We start from the raw sequence: 19367 nt of genomic DNA, 5'->3' as shown, positions 1-19367 counted from the left end.
AAAAAACCGCACATGCCACATGGTTAATTGAATAACAAAATGATCAACAAAGTAAGCTCAGCAACAGTGATACATTCAGAAGCAATTCCTCTCTAATTTTCGTGCATAAAACTAAAAATTATAAAAATAACTGCCAGGCAATGATATATAGACATTGATATAAACTCAGTCAGAAGCAATCACTAATATGAAAATGACAAAAAAGATAGGAGGAGCTAAAATGAAAAGGCTACGTAAATAAAATCCAGTAGAGTCAACAATGCCCTTAAAACGAATAAATATTACTAGTGGACATTTTGATAATAAAAGCCAACAAAGTCCTGGGACTACGAAGGCTTTAGGCCAGGTTTGTGCGAAAGTGAAGATTACATGTGGCAGAGCCCCTTGGACACAGAGAGAAAGTTTCCAACATTGGCTGCTTTAGATCAATGTCTAAAGTTGTGTGAATTGTCATATTTTGTAGTACTTTTGAAGTCTGCAAAATATATTTAGCAAACTGAACCTCACTTTTGGAGCCTTTGTAATATTTGAGTGTGAATGTTCTAAGCTGTGAGGAAAGACATTCTGGAACAATTTTGTGTCAAATTAAAACAAATTATGCATAGGTGTGAGTAGGGGTTTATATTACAAGATAAACAAAAGCAAACCTTGTGAATGGTAAGATTTTGAAGCTTATGGTGCAACACTTTTAGTTTGTTTCCATCATTCAACGATCTACCGTTTTCCAGCCACCACTCTCATGCCGAAAAGAAAAAAGAAATAATAAAAAAAAAAAAGATATAACAAGAAATAAGGTTGATGCCGAAAATTCACAATGGGTCAGAGGTGGGAGAAGACATGATCTTTTGAAGAATATTAAGTTTTTTTTTAGAGTTTAGAAAGTTAAAATCAAACATAACAAAAAGAAACAAAACAGAAGGAAATATAACAAAAGAAACACCAATGCTAGATGGCAACTACATGAAATTCGAGACATACATAATAATAATACTATCTTGAACCAGCATATTAATTATAGTTAACAGTAAAGTATAACCCGTATTAAACTAGTGTTCAGTTAAAACCCTCAGTTTGTTGTCTTTAAAATGAAAATAACATCATTACCCTTTAAAAAAATGAAAGTAATACTAATTAACAGCTGTTTTTATCCTGCAACCAATGTTGTTTCTTTAGTTATTATAGGAAGCAACTGATAAAAAGGGAAGCAAAACATAAAGAAATGACTAATCAAAAGTAAATGATTTCAATTATGAGGATTTTATTAAAGAATGTAGAAGACAGCCAAAATAGAGTTACACTACCAACAACTGAAATATTTGTAACAGAAAACAAAGAAGCGAAATAGAGTTCAAAATCTAATTTAGTTGCATTACATTACATGCATTGAACCAAAGAAGCCCTGAATGATTCTTACTTTCTCGATTGCCAAAACACGAGGACCAAGACTACTAAGTGTAGACAAGGTATGAAAAAATGCAGACAATACATTAGTAAACTCGAAGTAGTGATTAATTCATTAATGCTGCAGGATTTTGAATGGGACACTTAAAAACAAATTAAAGGGTCTTGGTCGAAAGTAATATGACAGAAAAAAGACCACAACGTGACTACCACACAAGGAAGCACAACATCACAAATCGTCAATGCCCGGTGGATTAAAATCCCTATACCAAATTTCAGATTAAACTAGCACAAAGTAAACTCAGCAACAGTGATAAATTTAAGAAGCAATTCCTCTCTGTCTAACTTTCATGCCTAAAAAATAACTTCCAGGCAGTGATAGACACTGGTCAAAAACAATCATTAATAAGGAAAAAAAAAAAAAAAAAAAAAGGTGATGTACTTAAAACTATCAAATATTGTTATTGAATATTTGCATAATAATAAAAGAAAACGGATCTTGCATCATAAAACTATCAAAATACTACATTTCCATCCACATAATGCCCACGCAGCTACCAAAATTAATTTATCCTCCGTACAACAACCGCAGTCCCCGCCAAAAATGATCACAATTATATTTAATGATCATAATCGCATTTGTGATCTAAACCATATATAATTAACGATCATAAAAAGGCTTCATAACTTTAGGCTTATGAAGGTGTTGAGCTGGAACTTTGTCAAAGTGAAGATTACATGTCTCAGAACCCCTTGGACACAGAGAAAGTTTCCAACATTGGATACTTATCAATGTCTAAAGCAGTGTGAATTGTCATATTTTGTAGTACTTTCGAGTTCTGCATAATGTATTTTGTGAATTGAACCTCACAATTGAAGCCTTTGTAATATTTGAGTGTAAATGTTCTAAGCTGTGTTGAAAGACATTCTGGAACAATATGTTGATCATTCCAATGTATGTCACCAACTTTGTTTAGACACAAGGATTCCTATGTACAATATGCAATTTTATTTTGGTCAAAACTAAAATAAAATACGGGAGAGCGTATGTTTTGTAATAGAAGATGAACAAAAGAAAACCTACATTGTGAATGGTAAGATTTTGAAGCTTGGGACAACTGTGGAGCAGTTGAGCGAACCAGTTCCACATGACATATACAAACGGATCCCGATTGTGAATTATACGGAAGAAACCAACAATTGGAAAAACATAATTCAGCCGAATTTTGCATTGGACACGTAACAGAAAATTAATAGGATTAGGTGAGGACTAACCACCACTTAGAAACACATTTTCAGGCCATATTCTCAACACCCATCATGCTCAGAACTGGACATTTAGAGCATGACCCCTGAGTAACCTGATAGTGGTGACCTGATGGCAAGTAGTTCAATAGACCTTGAATAGTACTCTTTGATACCATCTTAAAATTCGGATTTGACATAACTCAATCCTTACAAAATCGACATGTAAAGTTTGGATAGTCCACCACTTATGAACACATTGTCCAGTCATATCTTATCCAATATTGTTAATCCAAAGCAATATGACAGCAAAATAACCACAATATGACTACAGAAAAACCACAGCATCACAAATTCTCAAAGCATGCAGCTGTATTATCCCTATACCAAATTTCAAACAAAACTAGCACAACATTTGAATTTTCATGTCTAAACTAAACAACAGAAAAATACTAGTAACTGCCATGCAATGAATAGACATTGATATAAACTAGAGCGAGAAGCAAACATCAAAAGGAAAAGAAAAGGACAAAAAAGGTGGGAGGAGATAAAATAAAATAAAATCTACATAAATAAAATGCAGTAGGGTCAATGCCATTAAAACTACCAAGCATTTCTATTGGACATTTTTTTGCAAAATAGTAAAAGCCGTCTGAGTCTGAGTCTGAATACATAAAAATATGAAAATACTGCCGTTTAATCCACATAAAGCCCCAGTAGCTATCAAAATCAATTTGTCCTATACCAACCGCAGTTTGCGTAAAAATGAACAAAATTATAATAAATTATCACAATTGCCTTTGTGATCACAATTCACAACTATTATTAAAAAAGACGTAGGGTCGGATGTAAGTCAAAGTGAAGATTACATATCCGGCTGCAAGTCAAAGTGAAGTTTACATGTCGCAGATCCCCTTGGACACAAAGAGAAAGTTTCCAACATTGGATGCTCTGGATCAATGTTTAAAGTACTCTGAATTGTCATATTTTGTAGTACTTTTGACTTCTGCATAATGTATTTAGCAAATTGAGCCTCACAACTTAAGCCTATGTAATTTTTGAGTGTGAATGTTCTAAGCTGTGTTGAAAGACATTCTGAATCAATTTGTGGATCCTTCCAATGCTCTTTGCCAATTTCATCTACACACTTGAAATTCTGTAACAATATGTAAATTTTCATTTGTCAAAAAAATAAAATGAAACATGTAGAGTTTAAAATAGAAGTCGAACTAAAACAAACCTTGCAAAGGGTAAGATTCTGAAGCTTGTGACAATTGTGCAGCACTTCTGCGAACCAGTTCCATATGATGTTGCAGCTTCCCCACGCAAAGGCAACGTCCATATCGACTAGATTGTGAAACATGGGATTGTAGACACAATCATTAACGTTCTATATACATGAAAGAAACAAATAATTGTTACTAAAAATAATGAGAAAAAGTTATTAATATTAGAGGAGCATTTAATACCATTTGTGGGTGCAAAAATTGTGCATTAGAACGCACAGGAAACGGGGTATAGTTGCAATAACCAATTCTTGCTCTGACCAACTTGGGTAAAGACTTAGCCCCCTCTTCCACTTGTGGAGGAGTGTCACGACCAATTTTTAGGGATTTTGCATCTAAATATTCAAGAATAGGACATCCACATAAAAAGTTGAACATAATAGCTTGACTTCCAAAGGTGAAGTCATTCAAAATTAGCGATTTAAGTAATGGAAAATCAACACAGGAAGAGTAATCCAAAATAACATTGTCTAGCTTGACGGTGACAAGAGTCTTGCAACTGTAGAAGCCACTGGGCAAACTGGATGAAAAGAGCATTTGGAGATCAAGTTCCGGAACACCTTTTAGCCCTACCCTATTAAAAAAGAGGTTGAAATCATCTGAGTAGTAAGATTGGAAGGTATTACCGGAGCCACAAGAGAGGCGTAAGGATTGGACGTGGAGAGTGTCCGGTGAGGAGAGAAATGAGATGACAAAATCGGAAAACTTGAGGAAGTCAGGAAAGTATCTGTCATGGAAGTCAAAGGAACGGAGCGAGAGCCAAAGTGGTTTCCATCTCTTTGATAGAAGACTTGTAGCAGCAGCATCTCTCGTTGGAAGGAATGAGAGAATGTGACACCGAACATCGTCAGGAAAACACTCGATAGTTGAAATTGAATCACGGGAAGTCATCGTCTTCTTCATCTTATTCTTTTGATCGGTATAAGAATGAAATAACCCTAGTTTATTTATTGGGTTAATTATGGTCAACCCAGACGTTGTTCCCTATTCTCTTGCTACAAATAATAAACCAAGGATAGATTTGATTTACCAATAAAATAACTTATTTTTTTGTGTTAGATCCAAGTTTGAACCCTATTTTTTTTACATTAAATTTTGACAATTTAAATGTTTTTTTTTTTAATAAACAATCTAAATGTATTATTAAAAGGCAAATTCTATGGTACACTCAACATTTTGAGTGTACCGGTACACCAAACATTAAATTAATAATTAAATTGATTGTTTTTTGAAGAAAAAATAATTATTTTCTATCATTGACAATTATAATAATTAAATCTTATTTATCAAAAGCGTCGATGAAATAAAATTTACTTTTTTTGAATTTTTATTGCTCATAATGAAGAATATTGATTATTTTTTATGAGAAAATGTTAAAATTATTTAATATAATTCATATAAACGATGAAATGATGTTTTTTTTTCTCATGAGATGGTGTTTTCTAAAATATAAATAATGACAAATAACAACTTATTTCATAAAATGATCATTAATTTATAAATTTATGAAGCAGAGTATCGGTACACCTCAATTTGTGAGGTGTACCGTAAAAGCTCCCTTATTAAAAAGGTAATTGCACAAGTGTATTATTAAAAAGGTAATTGTACTAATCAAAAAATATACTCCTCTTTTTTTTTTTTATATACAAAAACCGATCTAAATGGCATATATTTTGACCAAATCAAATCACTTTTTTTTTGGTACATCAATCAAATCACTTTTTTTTTTAAATAGTCATTTGAACCTCATGCAATTTTTATTTTAGATAACAGATGACTTTTTATCTTAAAATTGATCCAAATCACACCGCAAACATGAGATTGAGAATAATCTTAAAACATACTAGAAATTACAGTTCTACTTAGGTGATAATTAAATTGAGGAGTTTGTTTGAGAATTGTTTAGAAACTTGGTGAAATAAAATAATTGCTTGAAATTAATGATAAAGAAAAACGATTAGGATTTCAAATTCTTTTTTGGGTTAATAGTATTTTTCGTAAAATAGGTCATTTTCAGTTTATCCCCTAAAAAATTTTTGGTTTGGAACCGGTCCTTAAAAAAAAAAAAACATCCAAAATACCTCCTAATAGGCCATTTTCAGAATTTTTGTTTTTAAATTCCGATATTTTTTTTTTGAACTGATTCCAAATCAAAAAGTTTTTAGGGGTAAACCAGAAATGACCTATTTTACAGGGGAAAACACTATTTATAGTATTTGAATCTCGAGCATAACTGATAGATAACACCCACCGGAAGAATCATGTTTTAAAAGAGCTGGCAAGTCATTTAAATGCTCCAAACACATGGCGGGTTAGGATCAAACAAAGCATTTTTAAGGCAAATTCTACCAGGCGGCAAGGTGCTCCGCCGGATATTCCAATTAGAAGTGTTCCACAAGATTCATTAACAATATTCCTTCTGGTGGACGTGATGCTTCAGCAAGGCGGTCCAGGAAGTTGAGTTAGCCTTCAAAACTTGCAATTTCCGCTCCGCCAAGCGCATTCACAAAACTTCACCTCTGTCTAGCTTAAATCAAATTCATGTCAGCCAACTTTTTCTAAAATAAAATACACAAGACCAAGAAATTTTTATAAATCTATTTAGCTAAAAAATAACATACTACATGTAACAAAGTCCTTTTTCATCCTACAAGGTTAAAGTATGATATTTTTTTCTGCCAACAACGATCTAACTACTTAACCAATACTTGGAAAGAGGAGTGTGTTGCAAATAGTCCCACTCAGCTCCTCAAAGTCATACCGAAGAGTCATCAGAAATTGAATTACGCGATGTTCATTTCTATAATCAATGCACACTTTGAGAGCTTGCAATTCGGTTGATTCTAAGGGCCAATTGATCCCAAAAATTAGTCTTAGCAGAATAAATTTTTTGAATGGTTATATTTTTTCTGCTTAAGAGCTCAAATATCAATAACTGATATCGTTTTGTAAAATTAAACTGAACATTCAAACGTTTCAAATGATCACAAAACAATTTACATAGTACGTAGGCTTTTAAGAATGCAATAGATTACATTGAAGTATGTAGTAACAAATATGAGATGGAAAATTGAGTTGATTCAAAAGAAAGGTTTACAAACCAGAACTAAAGAACAGAGAAAGATGAAATCAGATTATCAAATCAGCTCAAACGTAAGCTTGACAGACATGAACTCGTAGGCTATTGACCAGTAAGATCTCTTGCTGCACTGATCCAATACTGATGACACATGAACTAGCCTTCATGGGTAGTTGGGAAAACAACAGTGTATCTTATTAGCTTTTTTTGCTGTTATGTTTAACTTCTCAGTATCCTTCATGGTTTTCAACAAATGTTGTCCTCTTACACTTGTTTTGGCAGCAATAATATGTTACATTATGCATAAACTGGCAGCAATAATAGACTTGCTTGATTTATTGGTCAGCCAAGATAGTGCTCATCATATTGAAAAAAATGTATAGACTTGCTTGATACAAATTGCACTATTCTCAAGTCTTATTTTTAGACTTTCTAAACAGAATCTAGCACAGGGATCTATAAGAAAAAACTAACAACCTAATTGACTATACCTACCATAAAAACAAAACTATTCCATACCTAGATTCCTCCTTGTTTTCAGAACACAATGATAAGAAACTGAGGTTGCAATTTTATTATTTGTTCACCTGATCATCATTATACGGCATGGAAGTTATGATAGAATCAGAAAATTATCAGGCCATTCACAATTAGATCATATAAATAGAAATAAAATAGGATGTACCGAGAATCCTTTTAGAAATGAAAATTGTATGCAAAGGAAGCAATCATGCATTCTGAACAGTAGGAACTAGAGTCAGCAGAATCAAAAAGAAAGATAAAAATGGCAAGAAAAGTAGTACCTAACCAAGAAAAGTAACAGTAGAATACAAATTCCATAACTCCTTTACCTACAAGAAAGCAGAATCATAATTTGAATTGTCAAGCAATAAAGTTAAGCATATCATACATTCAACCTCAATATATATCACATTGGCATTTTGACCCCCGAAAATGACAAGATAGTTAAAATTGATAAAAATGGGTGCCAAATTCCATGCTTTTCATCCTCCATCTATAAACTGAGTTAGAAACAATCATCAATAACTGATAAGAAAGGAAAATTTGTCCCGGGGGGGGGGGGGGGGGGGGGGGGGCTAAAATAAAAGCCCCATTAGCAATCAGTAAAATAAAAGATCACTTGTCACATAGCCCCATGGAAGCAGAGATGAAGTTTTCAACAATTGATGCTTTAGATTGCCATCAGCTATCAGTCAAAGTATTGTGAATTCTCCATAATATATTTAGTGAAAGACATTACGAAACAATTTGTAGAGCCTTAGGATGAACATCCAATTTGTGGGTCCTAAGCTATGAGACTGTAACATCTCCTATCAAAATCATGCAATCTTAGAACACCAAAAACTCCATAGAAAGACACCTCCTCATCCCTACCTAACTAGACATGATATTTTTTTGGTAAAACGGGTTTACACTTCCATCAAACATGAATGAAATAAAACAATCAAATACTGCAGTGACCTATGGAACTCCAAAATGCATTTTATACTCCAATATTCTCATGGGACGAGACATAGAATCAACTACAAGTTTTTGTTGTTCAAAACAGCGTGTTCAATCACAGCACAGTGAACATATTAATTGCTCTTCTTCAATTAACATATGTAAGTACTCATGTTCCGCTTATAGAAAGAAAAAAAAATTAACGAAGAAGTAATTCGCAAACCTGTAAGCCATGTTTAACACTATCAATGGCCAGATTCATTAAACCCATGATTCTTTAGATAAAAGACAGTGCAAGCAAATTATGAATAAACGTTCAACACAAGCATAAGTAATTCCATAAAGCCCACTTTAGTGTAAAGTATAATTGCATGAACATCATGCATCGCAGCACAATTGATATACTCATAAATACATCATCTGAGTAGCCACTAGAGTCCAAGTAACCCAATTACATTATTTTAAAATCTCATGAAATAAACATAAAACAAAGTTTGTCCCCTTCTCTATAGGCATTTAAATTTTCAAAGTCATCAGTTTCAATCGCATGAAAGAAGACTCTCGGTGCATAGATAGAGGCAGAGCCCCTCAACATAAAACGAAGATAAACTCTTAACAAGAAGAGCAAAGTTCCAAAATGTCCCGGATAACATAAAGACAGTAACAGAAATACAAATTGTATCCCAATGTAAAAAAATTCCGAACGAAACGAACGATGGGAAAAGCATAATGCTGCAGAGTTTTGCACGAGATGCTTAACTGAAAAATAATAGGCAATGATTAAAAGTATTTTGGCAGCAAAAAAGAAAACACGTTCTAACTATGCCTATCACACAACAAATCCTCAATGCCCAGTGGATTACAGTCACTGTACTAATTAAAACTAGCACAAAACAAAGTAACTTCAACAATAGTGATGCATTCAAAAGCAATTCCTTTCTTTCTCTCTAATTTTCATTTCTATAGGAAACAATCGAAAAGGTTACATAAATAAGAAAAGAAAAGGACAAAGAGCTAGGAGGAGTTATATGAAAAGGTTACATAAATAAAATCCAGAAGAGTCAACAGAGTCTAGATCCATTAAACATTCAAAATATTCCATTTCCATCCACATAATTCCCTAGCAGCTATCAAAATTATTTTATCTTGCAGCAGCCGCAGTTTGCATTGAAACGATCACGATTATAATTAACTATCCTAACTGCACTTGTGATCACAAACATAACAGAAAGAAAATCATAAAGAAGCCTCCAAGAGTCTTCGACCTACGAAGGTGTTGTGTCAAAGTGAAGAATACAGTTCGCAGAGCCCCTTGGACATAGAGAGAAAGTTTCCAACATCTGGTGCTTATCAACTGCTTTAGTGTGCATTGTCATATTTTGCAGTACTTTTGAATTTTGCATGATATATTTAGCAAATTGAACCTCACAACCAAAGCCGTTGTATGATTTGAACTTGAACGTTCTAATTTGTGATGAAAGACATTCTGGAACAACAGTTTGTTGATCCTTCCAATGGCATTTGCCAATTGCATGTGTATATGTGTGTTCCTGCTTATAATATGCAATTGTTTTTGTCAAAAAGAATATGCCGGAGTAAGGTTTAAAATAAATAAGGGTATTGTTAAAATGAAATTCAAACCTTGCTGATGGTAAGATTTTGAAGCTTGGGACAATTGTGGAGCATTTGTGCAAACCAGTTCCACATGACATTGCAGTCAATGTACTCACGGGGAGAGATTGTGAAACGTGGGAATGTAGACACAATCCCTTAAGTTCTAGTCTAATGAAAAAACAAATAATTGTTACTAATAAGAATTTCTAACAAGTAAAAACAATTATAAATATTACAGATGTATTTTATACCATTTGTATGCACAAAAACCGTGCATTACCAAGCACGGGACACAGGATAGAGGAATGATTAATTTTTGCTCTGACCAACTTGGGCAAGGCTTCAGCTATCTCCCCTGCCCTTGGTGGAATGTCACTGCTAACTATGGTTAAGTGTCTTGCATCTAAATATTCGAGATTGGGACATCCACATAAAAACTTGAACATAACGGCGTGACTTTCAAATTTTACGAAAATCAAACTTAGGGACTTGAACTAGCATGGTGTAGCTCAAGGGTGACAAGATTCTTGCAATAAGCATTAGGCAATATGGTTGAATATGTGAACAAGACGAGGTGGAGTTCCTGAACTCCTTGTAGCGCCACTTGATAAAGAAAGCGGTTGACATCTACAACATTGAATGGATCACAGCAGTAACAAGTGAGGCGTAATTATTGGACAGAGTGTGGTGAGGATATAACTGAGATGACGAAATCTGAAAACTTGCCAAAGTCAGTAAAGTATCTGTTGTTGAATTCGAAGGAACGGAGTGAGAGCCAAAGTGGTTTCCATCTCTTTGACAGAAGGCTAGTAGCAGACGCATCTCTCGTCGGAAGGCATGACAGAATGTGACATCGAAGATCGTCAGGTAGCGACTCAATCGTCGTCTTCTCCTCACCGTCAGGACATCTTTGCCACGGCTCTTCTGTGATAAAAAGACCTAGTTTTGTTTAGGTTTTGTATATATATATATATGATAGGGTTAAATATGTTTTTGGTCCTTGATCAAAAAATATATATATGTTTTTGGTCCCTATAAAATTGTGACCTTCTAAGTTTAGTCGTTACTTAATTTTAATAGCTTTTTTAATCCCTAAAAAAAAAAAATTACTTATAATTTTAGTCCCTGCTAAAATAATTTTTGCTTAATTATCTTTAAACTCTTAAATTTTTTAAAGATTCTTTTTATACAAGATTATAACACTATGAAAGGTTCATTTACTAAAATCTATAATTTTTTAACATGAAATAAATTAAATATGAATTTTTTAAAACGACAAAAGTTTAAGATATAAGTAAGAAAAATATGGACGTAGAAATCAAATTTTTGCGATATTTTTTTCGGAGGACCTTTAAATAACGTTCTTAACACGTCTGTAAAAAATTGTTGAAAAACTTAAGAGTTTAAGCATAAATTAAACAAATTTGGATTGAGTAAGGACTAATATTGAGTGCAGAAATTTTTTGTAAGGATTAAAAAAGCTATTAAAATTAAATAAGAACTAAACTTACAAGATCGCAATTTTGTAGGGACCGAAAACATAATTAACCCTATATGATATGATATGAATATGATGATTTATTTTAAACTCAAATATTTTCACAACAAATATTCACTCAAAATATACTTTTATATCAATTGAACTGAGGCATCAACTCCTCCTCCTAAAATTTAATTATAGTTTTTTTTTTTATGTTAACCCTCGTGTTGCTAGGAGAAAGGTCATACTAATATGAAGTCTGATCTGTTCTTCCGAACGATTCATATCTCAATCTAATTACCCTAAATTTAATTTACGAAGAAGAAAAATTGAAAACAAGTTAATATTAATTTACATTTTACGATCAATCAATACACTCTCAAAATATATTCAATCGATTAAAATTTAGGGAATTATATTCGATTAGGATTTTAAAAGAAAATATTTGAATGAAAAAGTCTAGTGGATTTTAAAAGACTACACAAAATTTTAATGACTTTTAAGATTAAATTTGAATTTCAAATGATTTATATCATAATCTTTTATACGAATTTAAAAAACTATCAAGATTTCAAATGATTTATATCAAGAGCTAAAAGAAAGTAGGGATAAATATGTTTTTGGTCCCTATAAAATTGGGAACTAATTTTAAGTTTAGTCCTTACTTAATTTTAATAGGTGTTTTAGTCCCTACACAAAAAAAAAATTACGTCTAATTTTAGTCCCTGCTACAACAAAGTTTGTTTAATTATCCTTAAACTCTTATACGATTTATTTGAGGCAAGTTTAGAACACTATGAAAGGTTCATTTTCTACAATTTAGAATTGTTAAACATGAAACGAATTAAATATGAATTTTTTAAAACGGCAAAAGTTAAAGATAAAGTTAACAAAATCTGGACATAAAAATCAAATTTTGCGACAATTTTTTGCAGATGAACTTTTAGTAATGTTCTTAACACGTACGCAAAAAGTTGTTCAAAAACTCAAGAGTTTAAGCATAAATTAAACAAATTTGAATTGAAAAGTGACTAATACTGTATGCAAAAAAAAAAATTAGGGACTAAAAAAACTATTAAAATTAAATAAGATCTAAACTTAAAAGGTCCCAATTTTATAGGAACCAAAAAAATAATTAACCCAAGAAAGTAATCTTAGCTCATAATGACATTCTAAAACAATTTTGAACATCGATTTGCGGGTGGGTCCTAAGCTATAAGACTCTAACATCTCCTATCAAAATCATGCGATCTTAGAACATCAAAACCTCGTAGAAAGACACCACCCTCATCCTTACCTAACTATACATCATATTTTTGTGGTAAAAGTAATTTACACTTCTCATCAAACATTAGTGACACCAAGGGCACCCGCGCTAATTAAAAATAAGATTATACAATTTAATAAGGTAGATTTTAGAAATGGGTGTGGGGCGGGGGTGGGTGCGGGGTGAGTATAAGCATCCCTCGGCCACGTCCCCGTACTAAAAACTCAGATTTCCCCCGCACCCGCATCTGCACCCAGTTAAATCTTATATAGTCATTAAAAGTTTAGCTGATTTTAAAAGACTATACAAGATTTTAATGACTTTTAAGATTGAATTTGAATTTCAAATTATTTATATCATAAGCTTTTATAAGAATTTAAAAAATTATCAAGATTTCAAATGATTTATATCAAGAGCTAAAAGAAAGTAATCTTAGCTCATAATGACATTCTAAACAATTTTGAACATCGATTTGTGGGTCCTAAGCAATAAGACTTTAACATCTCTTATCAAAATCATGCGATCTTAGAACACTAAAAGTTCGTAGAAAGACACCACCCTCATCATTACCTAACTATACATCATATTTTTGTGGTAAAAGTAAGTTACACTTCTCATCAAACATCAGTGGCACCAAGGCATCCGCGCTAGTTCAGAATTTCAACCCTTGTTTTCCTAAGATAGTTAGATTAAATGTCATAAGATCCTTAAAACTCATTCCATCATGAGATTTGTGCACAACAAGTTCCACCACTACCCCGCCAAAAGAATTGATCATTTTCTCAATTGTGGTAATAATAGATTTAGGCAGCGAAAAGATGCTCATTACATAAGATGGCATATATTGAAGCATTGACTTGATCATCATCTCCTTTCCGCTTTTGGCAGGCACTTGCTACACCAATAGTTAGCCACACCTTGTCTTTGACGAAGTTAAAAGTAGTCATTTATTTCTTCCTATCATAGAAGGCAATCAAAGATATTTTCTAGTCCCTAGGGCAGCCTAAACCCCAGAATGTTGGTGATGGAGTTCTGAACAATTTTAGGGACATTTCTGCAACAGTAAATCTTCGATTATGGAAGGCTAATAGCTTGACCTTATGTTGCTTCACAGGTGGATAAGATATTCTTCATTGTTTGCGATTCATTATATTTTTGGCCCCTAAAAAAACAATCACCCGTAGATGAAATGTGAGAAATAACGAGTGCATTTCTACGGAAACTTGGGCCACCACAATGCATCATCTAGAATCGATCTGTCAAACACAAAAGGTGATTAGTTAGTTATTAGAAATATATATAGAAAGTACTCCCTCCGTCCCAGATAATAAGCAAAAAAATCTCACTTTCTTTGTCCCAAAATATAAGCAAAAAAATACAAACTTTTATGTTATTTCAAAAAAATCATCTTTTCCAAAATAAAATTAAATGCAAATTGCATTCAATTTGTTCTCCTTTCTATTCTCTCCATAATCATTAACCAATAAGAATTGTTTTTACATCTTTCCATAAAACTTATTTTAAGAAAAACACAAAATTATACTTCAAGCTACTATATTTTTGTTTTCTTAATAAGTGTGAATTTGTGTTTTTTTCTTATAAATTGGGACGGATGGCGTACTTTTGTTTTCTTAGGAGAAAATAATGTTTTTCTTTTGTGGTGTTTGGGATTCGAACTCCAGACCTTGTATATATTATGCAATGTCTTTACCAACTGAAATAAGCTCACGAAATTGAGGAAAGGATGTTTAAATACATAATGTTGCGTTGTTATATTCTAGAAAAATAATAATGTATATTATAGCATGTTGGGTAGCTCAACTTATTGGAGTTAATAGAAAATGAGTTGGGGGGTTCAAACTCAAGTAAATGAGAAAATATTAATTTAACAAATTACTTTTTTTTGTTTAGTTTTTTTTAGCCCACATCAAAGACATTATAACACCTGATTTTGCCCCTACTTAAGTTATAAGCTTGCATTACAAAGTTCGGCAATTTAATAAATTATCTAGTATTAATATTTTTCATTAAAAATATATGTATATTATAAAATACAATACTCATTCAAAAAAAGCTCCTTTAAAACAAAGTTAAAATAAAGTCTTTTAAGAAAAAAATTAAAGTTGTTTGGTTTCGTTATTTTTTTTAGTTTTAAAGTTATTTTTAAGTTAAAAGTTGTTTGGTAAAATACTGTACAAAACTTACTTCTCGACAATTTATTTCACAAGTACCTCTCTTCAAATCTGGGAACTTTTTTTTTAAATATTTATATTTTAATATGTTTTTTTCTTTCATTTAATTTTTTTTTTAACCGGTCCATTTAATTTTTTTTTAAGGAGGGTCCATTTAATTTTATTATCTATTTTTGATGGAATTTATTATCTTTTTATCACTTATATATTTAATTTCAATATCGTTTAATTATCACAACCTAGCAAATATTTTTATTCACGTTGTCATTGAAGACACCAAATATTTTTATTCTTTTTCTCCAACCTCGAAAATATATACAAACATATTAGCGATTAGACTAATACTTTATGTACGTCTGTCTATTTTTTTTTTTGTTACGCTAATACATATAATTTTTTTTAGTGTTGTGTAATACTTATAATTATTTTTATAAAAATTTGACTTTAATTAAAAGTACAAGTATAGATGTCTAAAAAAATTATACTAATATATATTTTGCACATTTATATTGTAACAAACGATGTATGTCTTTTTCTTATTAAAAAAACTAAACATATCTTTTTCAATGACACAACAATGTAACAAATGTAATATCATATAATATGAATTCTTATCTTTTTGAATGACATCAAAAATATGGTATTCTTATAACAAAATTTGTTATAGAGTATAATTGGAAAAGAAAAAACCAACTATTCTCTTTATATATACACACACCAAATACATATTACAAATATATTCTTCAGCTCCACAATTCTTTCACTGAGGCAGACAAACATATTATGCAACACTAAAAAAAAATTATGCATTAGCGTAACAAAAAAATAGACAAACAGACATAAAGTATTATTCTCAACTCTAATATGTGTGTGTATATTTGCGAGGTTGAAGAGAGAGAATAAAAATATTTTGTGTCATTCAATGACAGCGTGAATAAAAATATTAGCGAAGTTGTGATAAGTAAACGATATTTAAATTAAATATATAAGTGATAAAAAGATAATATAATTCCTTCAAAAAAAAAAATGGACCCTCCTTCAAACAAATAATGGACCGGTTCAAAAAAAAATTAAATGGAAGAAAAAAAAAATATTGAAATATAAATATTAAAAAATAAAAATAAAAAGTTCCTAGCGTGAGTTGAAGAGAGGTGTTTGTGAAATAAATTATCGAGAAATAGTTTTTTGAAGTAGCATTCAACAACTTTTGGCTAAAGCTCATTCCATCCAATTTTTTGCATTCTAAAAAAAGTATTTTTTTTAATAAGTAACTTAATTAATATAGTGTTTGGCCTAACTTCTCCTTAAAAACATAGAGAAGCTGGAAAAAAAAAAACCGGATCAAACGGTACCATACTACTAAGTAAAGTTCTCAGAAGATAAGGACATTTCCTTCTTCTTTTTCTTTCTGTTCATTGTTATGGGGTCATCCTCATGTGATTGCCCCCTTTTTGGGGTTCATTAGTGTGGTTTTGTATACTCTTTGTTCATATTTTCTATTTTAAAGATGTTTTGTTTCATCTCTAGATGAGTCAAAATTGATTTAAATCTTTTTAATTAATTCTAGCATATTTGGCTGCTGTTTATTATAATTGATTTTGTTGAAAAAATTGATACTAGTTGAAACTAAAAAAATGAGTTTTTTTATTCTAGAATTGATTTTAACATTTAAATTTTTTCTTCAACTCAGTTTAAAATAAATGTATTTAAACATAGATTATTTTACTTTTCAAATCACGTTTACAAAATCAATTTTTATCAATACCACATCAAACATACAATACAATGCTTCAACTTTGAAGGCTATTTTGTGTGTGTGTAACTCTATATATACACACCATGACAAACCATTGTCAGCTATCATGGAATCATAAATAACCATATGTAGTATTAAATGACAAGTTGGAAAATAGCAAACATAAGCTCTAAATTTCGTTTACAATAATCATCAATAAAATAAATTTGATGTGACATTCGATACTCCCTCTTATTCTATTTATAAGAGACGATAATTTGTTTTATATATATTCTTTAACATTAAAAAAAAAAATTAATAACAGTACCTTTTTTTAAATGCATTAATCATGAATTTTCTTTTATGCTCTATACCGCTTTACGGTATGTTGTATAGACAAAAGTACAATAAATTTGTGAGTAAATGTAGAAAATGGAAGGATTTTTGACTTTATATATGGAATTGAAATCTAAATTCAGTTACAAAAGAAGAGTTTGGATTGTAAACATAAGTTTCATTAGGCTTTTCATGTACTTTGTTTGCTTAATTAGAAATGGCTTTTTGGCATGTCAAACAGTCAGAGTTTTTTCCTTTTATAGCATATGTTCTTGCGTAGTGCATACCTCCCTTCTCAATACCCCTGAGGGGCACACAAAGAGCATCAACTTTGCAGAGCTTTTTCCATCACTTTTTCTGCACCATTTATTTGCATCTTAGTGCCTGTTTAAGATATTTTATGTTACATTTACGTTTACTGGTTAAAAAATTCCACTATATAATGAGAATTTTTTTAAACCGATATTATGAGAAAATTTATTGACACAAAAGAAAATTTTAATATATGACACCCTACTTATACAATTTTAATTTATTTTTTTTAACAAACCAAAATGAATTATAACATTAAGAAGTATTCTTCATAGTGTACAAGATGCACTAAAGAGAACCACAATAGTCTTAGAATTATTGTAAAATGTATTTATTTAATATTTTTATCTTAAAATGTATTTTGTACGGTGTGAAAATACGATGACTGATTTAAATGTCAAAATAACATTGCTCTTGTATACAAATTGTTTTTTTTAAGGGACCTATAAAAAAACGATACTTTTGTGAAAACTTTAAACAATGACCTATAAAAAGCAATGTTATTTTGAAAACAATTTCTTTATTTAAAACCTTTAAACAATGACTTAGGACACAAGTTACCATGACATTTTTTATAATCTGTATTTTTTTCACCATCACATCTTCATTTTTGACATAAATAATGTGACCTCTAAATGACTTCTAAGTGTTTTTTGTAATATGTCTCTGTGAGCTTAGCTCAATTGGTAAAAACAATGTATAATCCTTTATTATAAAAGTTAGACTTGGTTAGCAAACATGTTTGCACTAATTCACCCTAATTTGCCCTAATCCCTACCATTTTTCCTCCTAAACATGTATTTATTGTTAATCTAATCTCACCCGTTGGTTCAAACTCTATTTTCACACTTGATCACACCCGTTAATGCCAATTGAAAAAGAATAACACACTTTTAATGCAATTGAATTGCTAATCAAGTCAATCAAAACTCTATTTTCAAACTTCTCATTTTCTCTCATATAACTTAGTTAATGCTAATTGAAAACGAATAACACACTTTTAATGCAATTGAATACGTAATTATTGCTAATCAAGTCAGTCAACAACCCCTTATGTCTCAGCCGTAGATTTCATAACAAACTTTTAAATCAAGCTAGACTTGATGAGCTATCATGTTTTCCCTAATCCCTTGCATTTTTCCCACCTAAGCAGGTAATTATTGCTAATCTAATCTCATAACCACACACTTAATCACAACCGTTGATTCAAACTCTATTTTCAAACTCCTCATTTTCTCTCTCATACAAAAACGTCATAATGGCAATTGAAAACAGTGCTAATCATCCTCATTTTCCATCCTTAATATGTAGTTAATGTTAATCAAGTCAGTCAATCACTCCCTTCATCTCAGCCGTAGATCTCATAACCTTTCTTGTATTAATGTTAATCAACTCAGTCAACCACCCTATACATCTCAGCCGTAGATCTCATAACCTTCCATGTATATTAACAATTGCATTCACATTATCCTCTCCTACCATCATTTTTACGTCCAAACAGTTTAGACTTAACAATGGAAAGTGATGCACAAACTCTCTTAGCATTGCACTGCTTGAAGGGGACAAATAACACATCAAAATCTAACCATGTTTCATCTTCTTTCTTGATCTCTTATGTTTTGTTTCATATATATTTTTCAACTTGCACTAATTTCTTTGAATCTTTGATCCTTTTCAGCTCCATTAGATCCAAATTCTATAACTGATTTGGACAAGTTTGTTAACAGATTGCGAGTTCAATATAGAAACTCTTCGACTTGAGTTCCGTGTAGCAGATGTGAGTGCAAGATTATTGATACTGTGTTTTTATAGATGCGACATTTCAAATTAAAAGTTCATTTGATCATTTTTCTCACTTACTAATTTCGGATATATATGTTTTCCAAGGTGCACTTACTGTGTTTTGGTGCATCACTAGCCTTCAGCAAAAAATATTGTATAGATCACAAAAATCAT

General features: G+C 31.3%; 2 protein-coding genes and 1 long non-coding RNA gene across 3 annotated transcripts; all 3 read right to left on the bottom strand.

The window, feature by feature from the left end:
* Positions 1 to 3264: 3264 nt before the first annotated feature.
* LOC11432207 (putative FBD-associated F-box protein At1g05080) lies at positions 3265 to 4031 on the bottom strand. Its single transcript, XM_024783495.2, has 2 exons — positions 3887 to 4031; positions 3265 to 3802 (listed from the first exon to the last, which is right to left on the bottom strand). The coding sequence occupies exons 1-2, from the start codon at positions 4007 to 4009 to the stop codon at positions 3512 to 3514; spliced, it is 414 nt and encodes a 137-aa protein (XP_024639263.1). The 5' UTR covers positions 4010 to 4031; the 3' UTR covers positions 3265 to 3511.
* A 36-nt stretch (positions 4032 to 4067) lies between these two features.
* On the bottom strand, positions 4068 to 4865 carry LOC112421930 (putative F-box/FBD/LRR-repeat protein At5g22670). The gene has a single exon (XM_024784117.2). The coding sequence runs from the start codon at positions 4833 to 4835 to the stop codon at positions 4068 to 4070; it is 768 nt and encodes a 255-aa protein (XP_024639885.2). The 5' UTR covers positions 4836 to 4865.
* Positions 4866 to 9461: 4596 nt separating this feature from the next.
* Positions 9462 to 10762, bottom strand: LOC120580698 (uncharacterized). Its single transcript, XR_005646421.1, has 3 exons — positions 10341 to 10762; positions 10117 to 10257; positions 9462 to 10025 (listed from the first exon to the last, which is right to left on the bottom strand). It is a non-coding gene; the product is annotated as an uncharacterized lncRNA (long non-coding RNA).
* Between the last annotated feature and the right edge of the window lie 8605 nt (positions 10763 to 19367).

This window comes from Medicago truncatula, chromosome 5, assembly GCF_003473485.1.
Source record: "Medicago truncatula cultivar Jemalong A17 chromosome 5, MtrunA17r5.0-ANR, whole genome shotgun sequence".
NCBI lineage: Eukaryota > Viridiplantae > Streptophyta > Magnoliopsida > Fabales > Fabaceae > Medicago > Medicago truncatula.
Note: the sequence above shows the minus strand (reverse complement) of the source record. Positions and strands in the feature narration are given on the sequence as shown.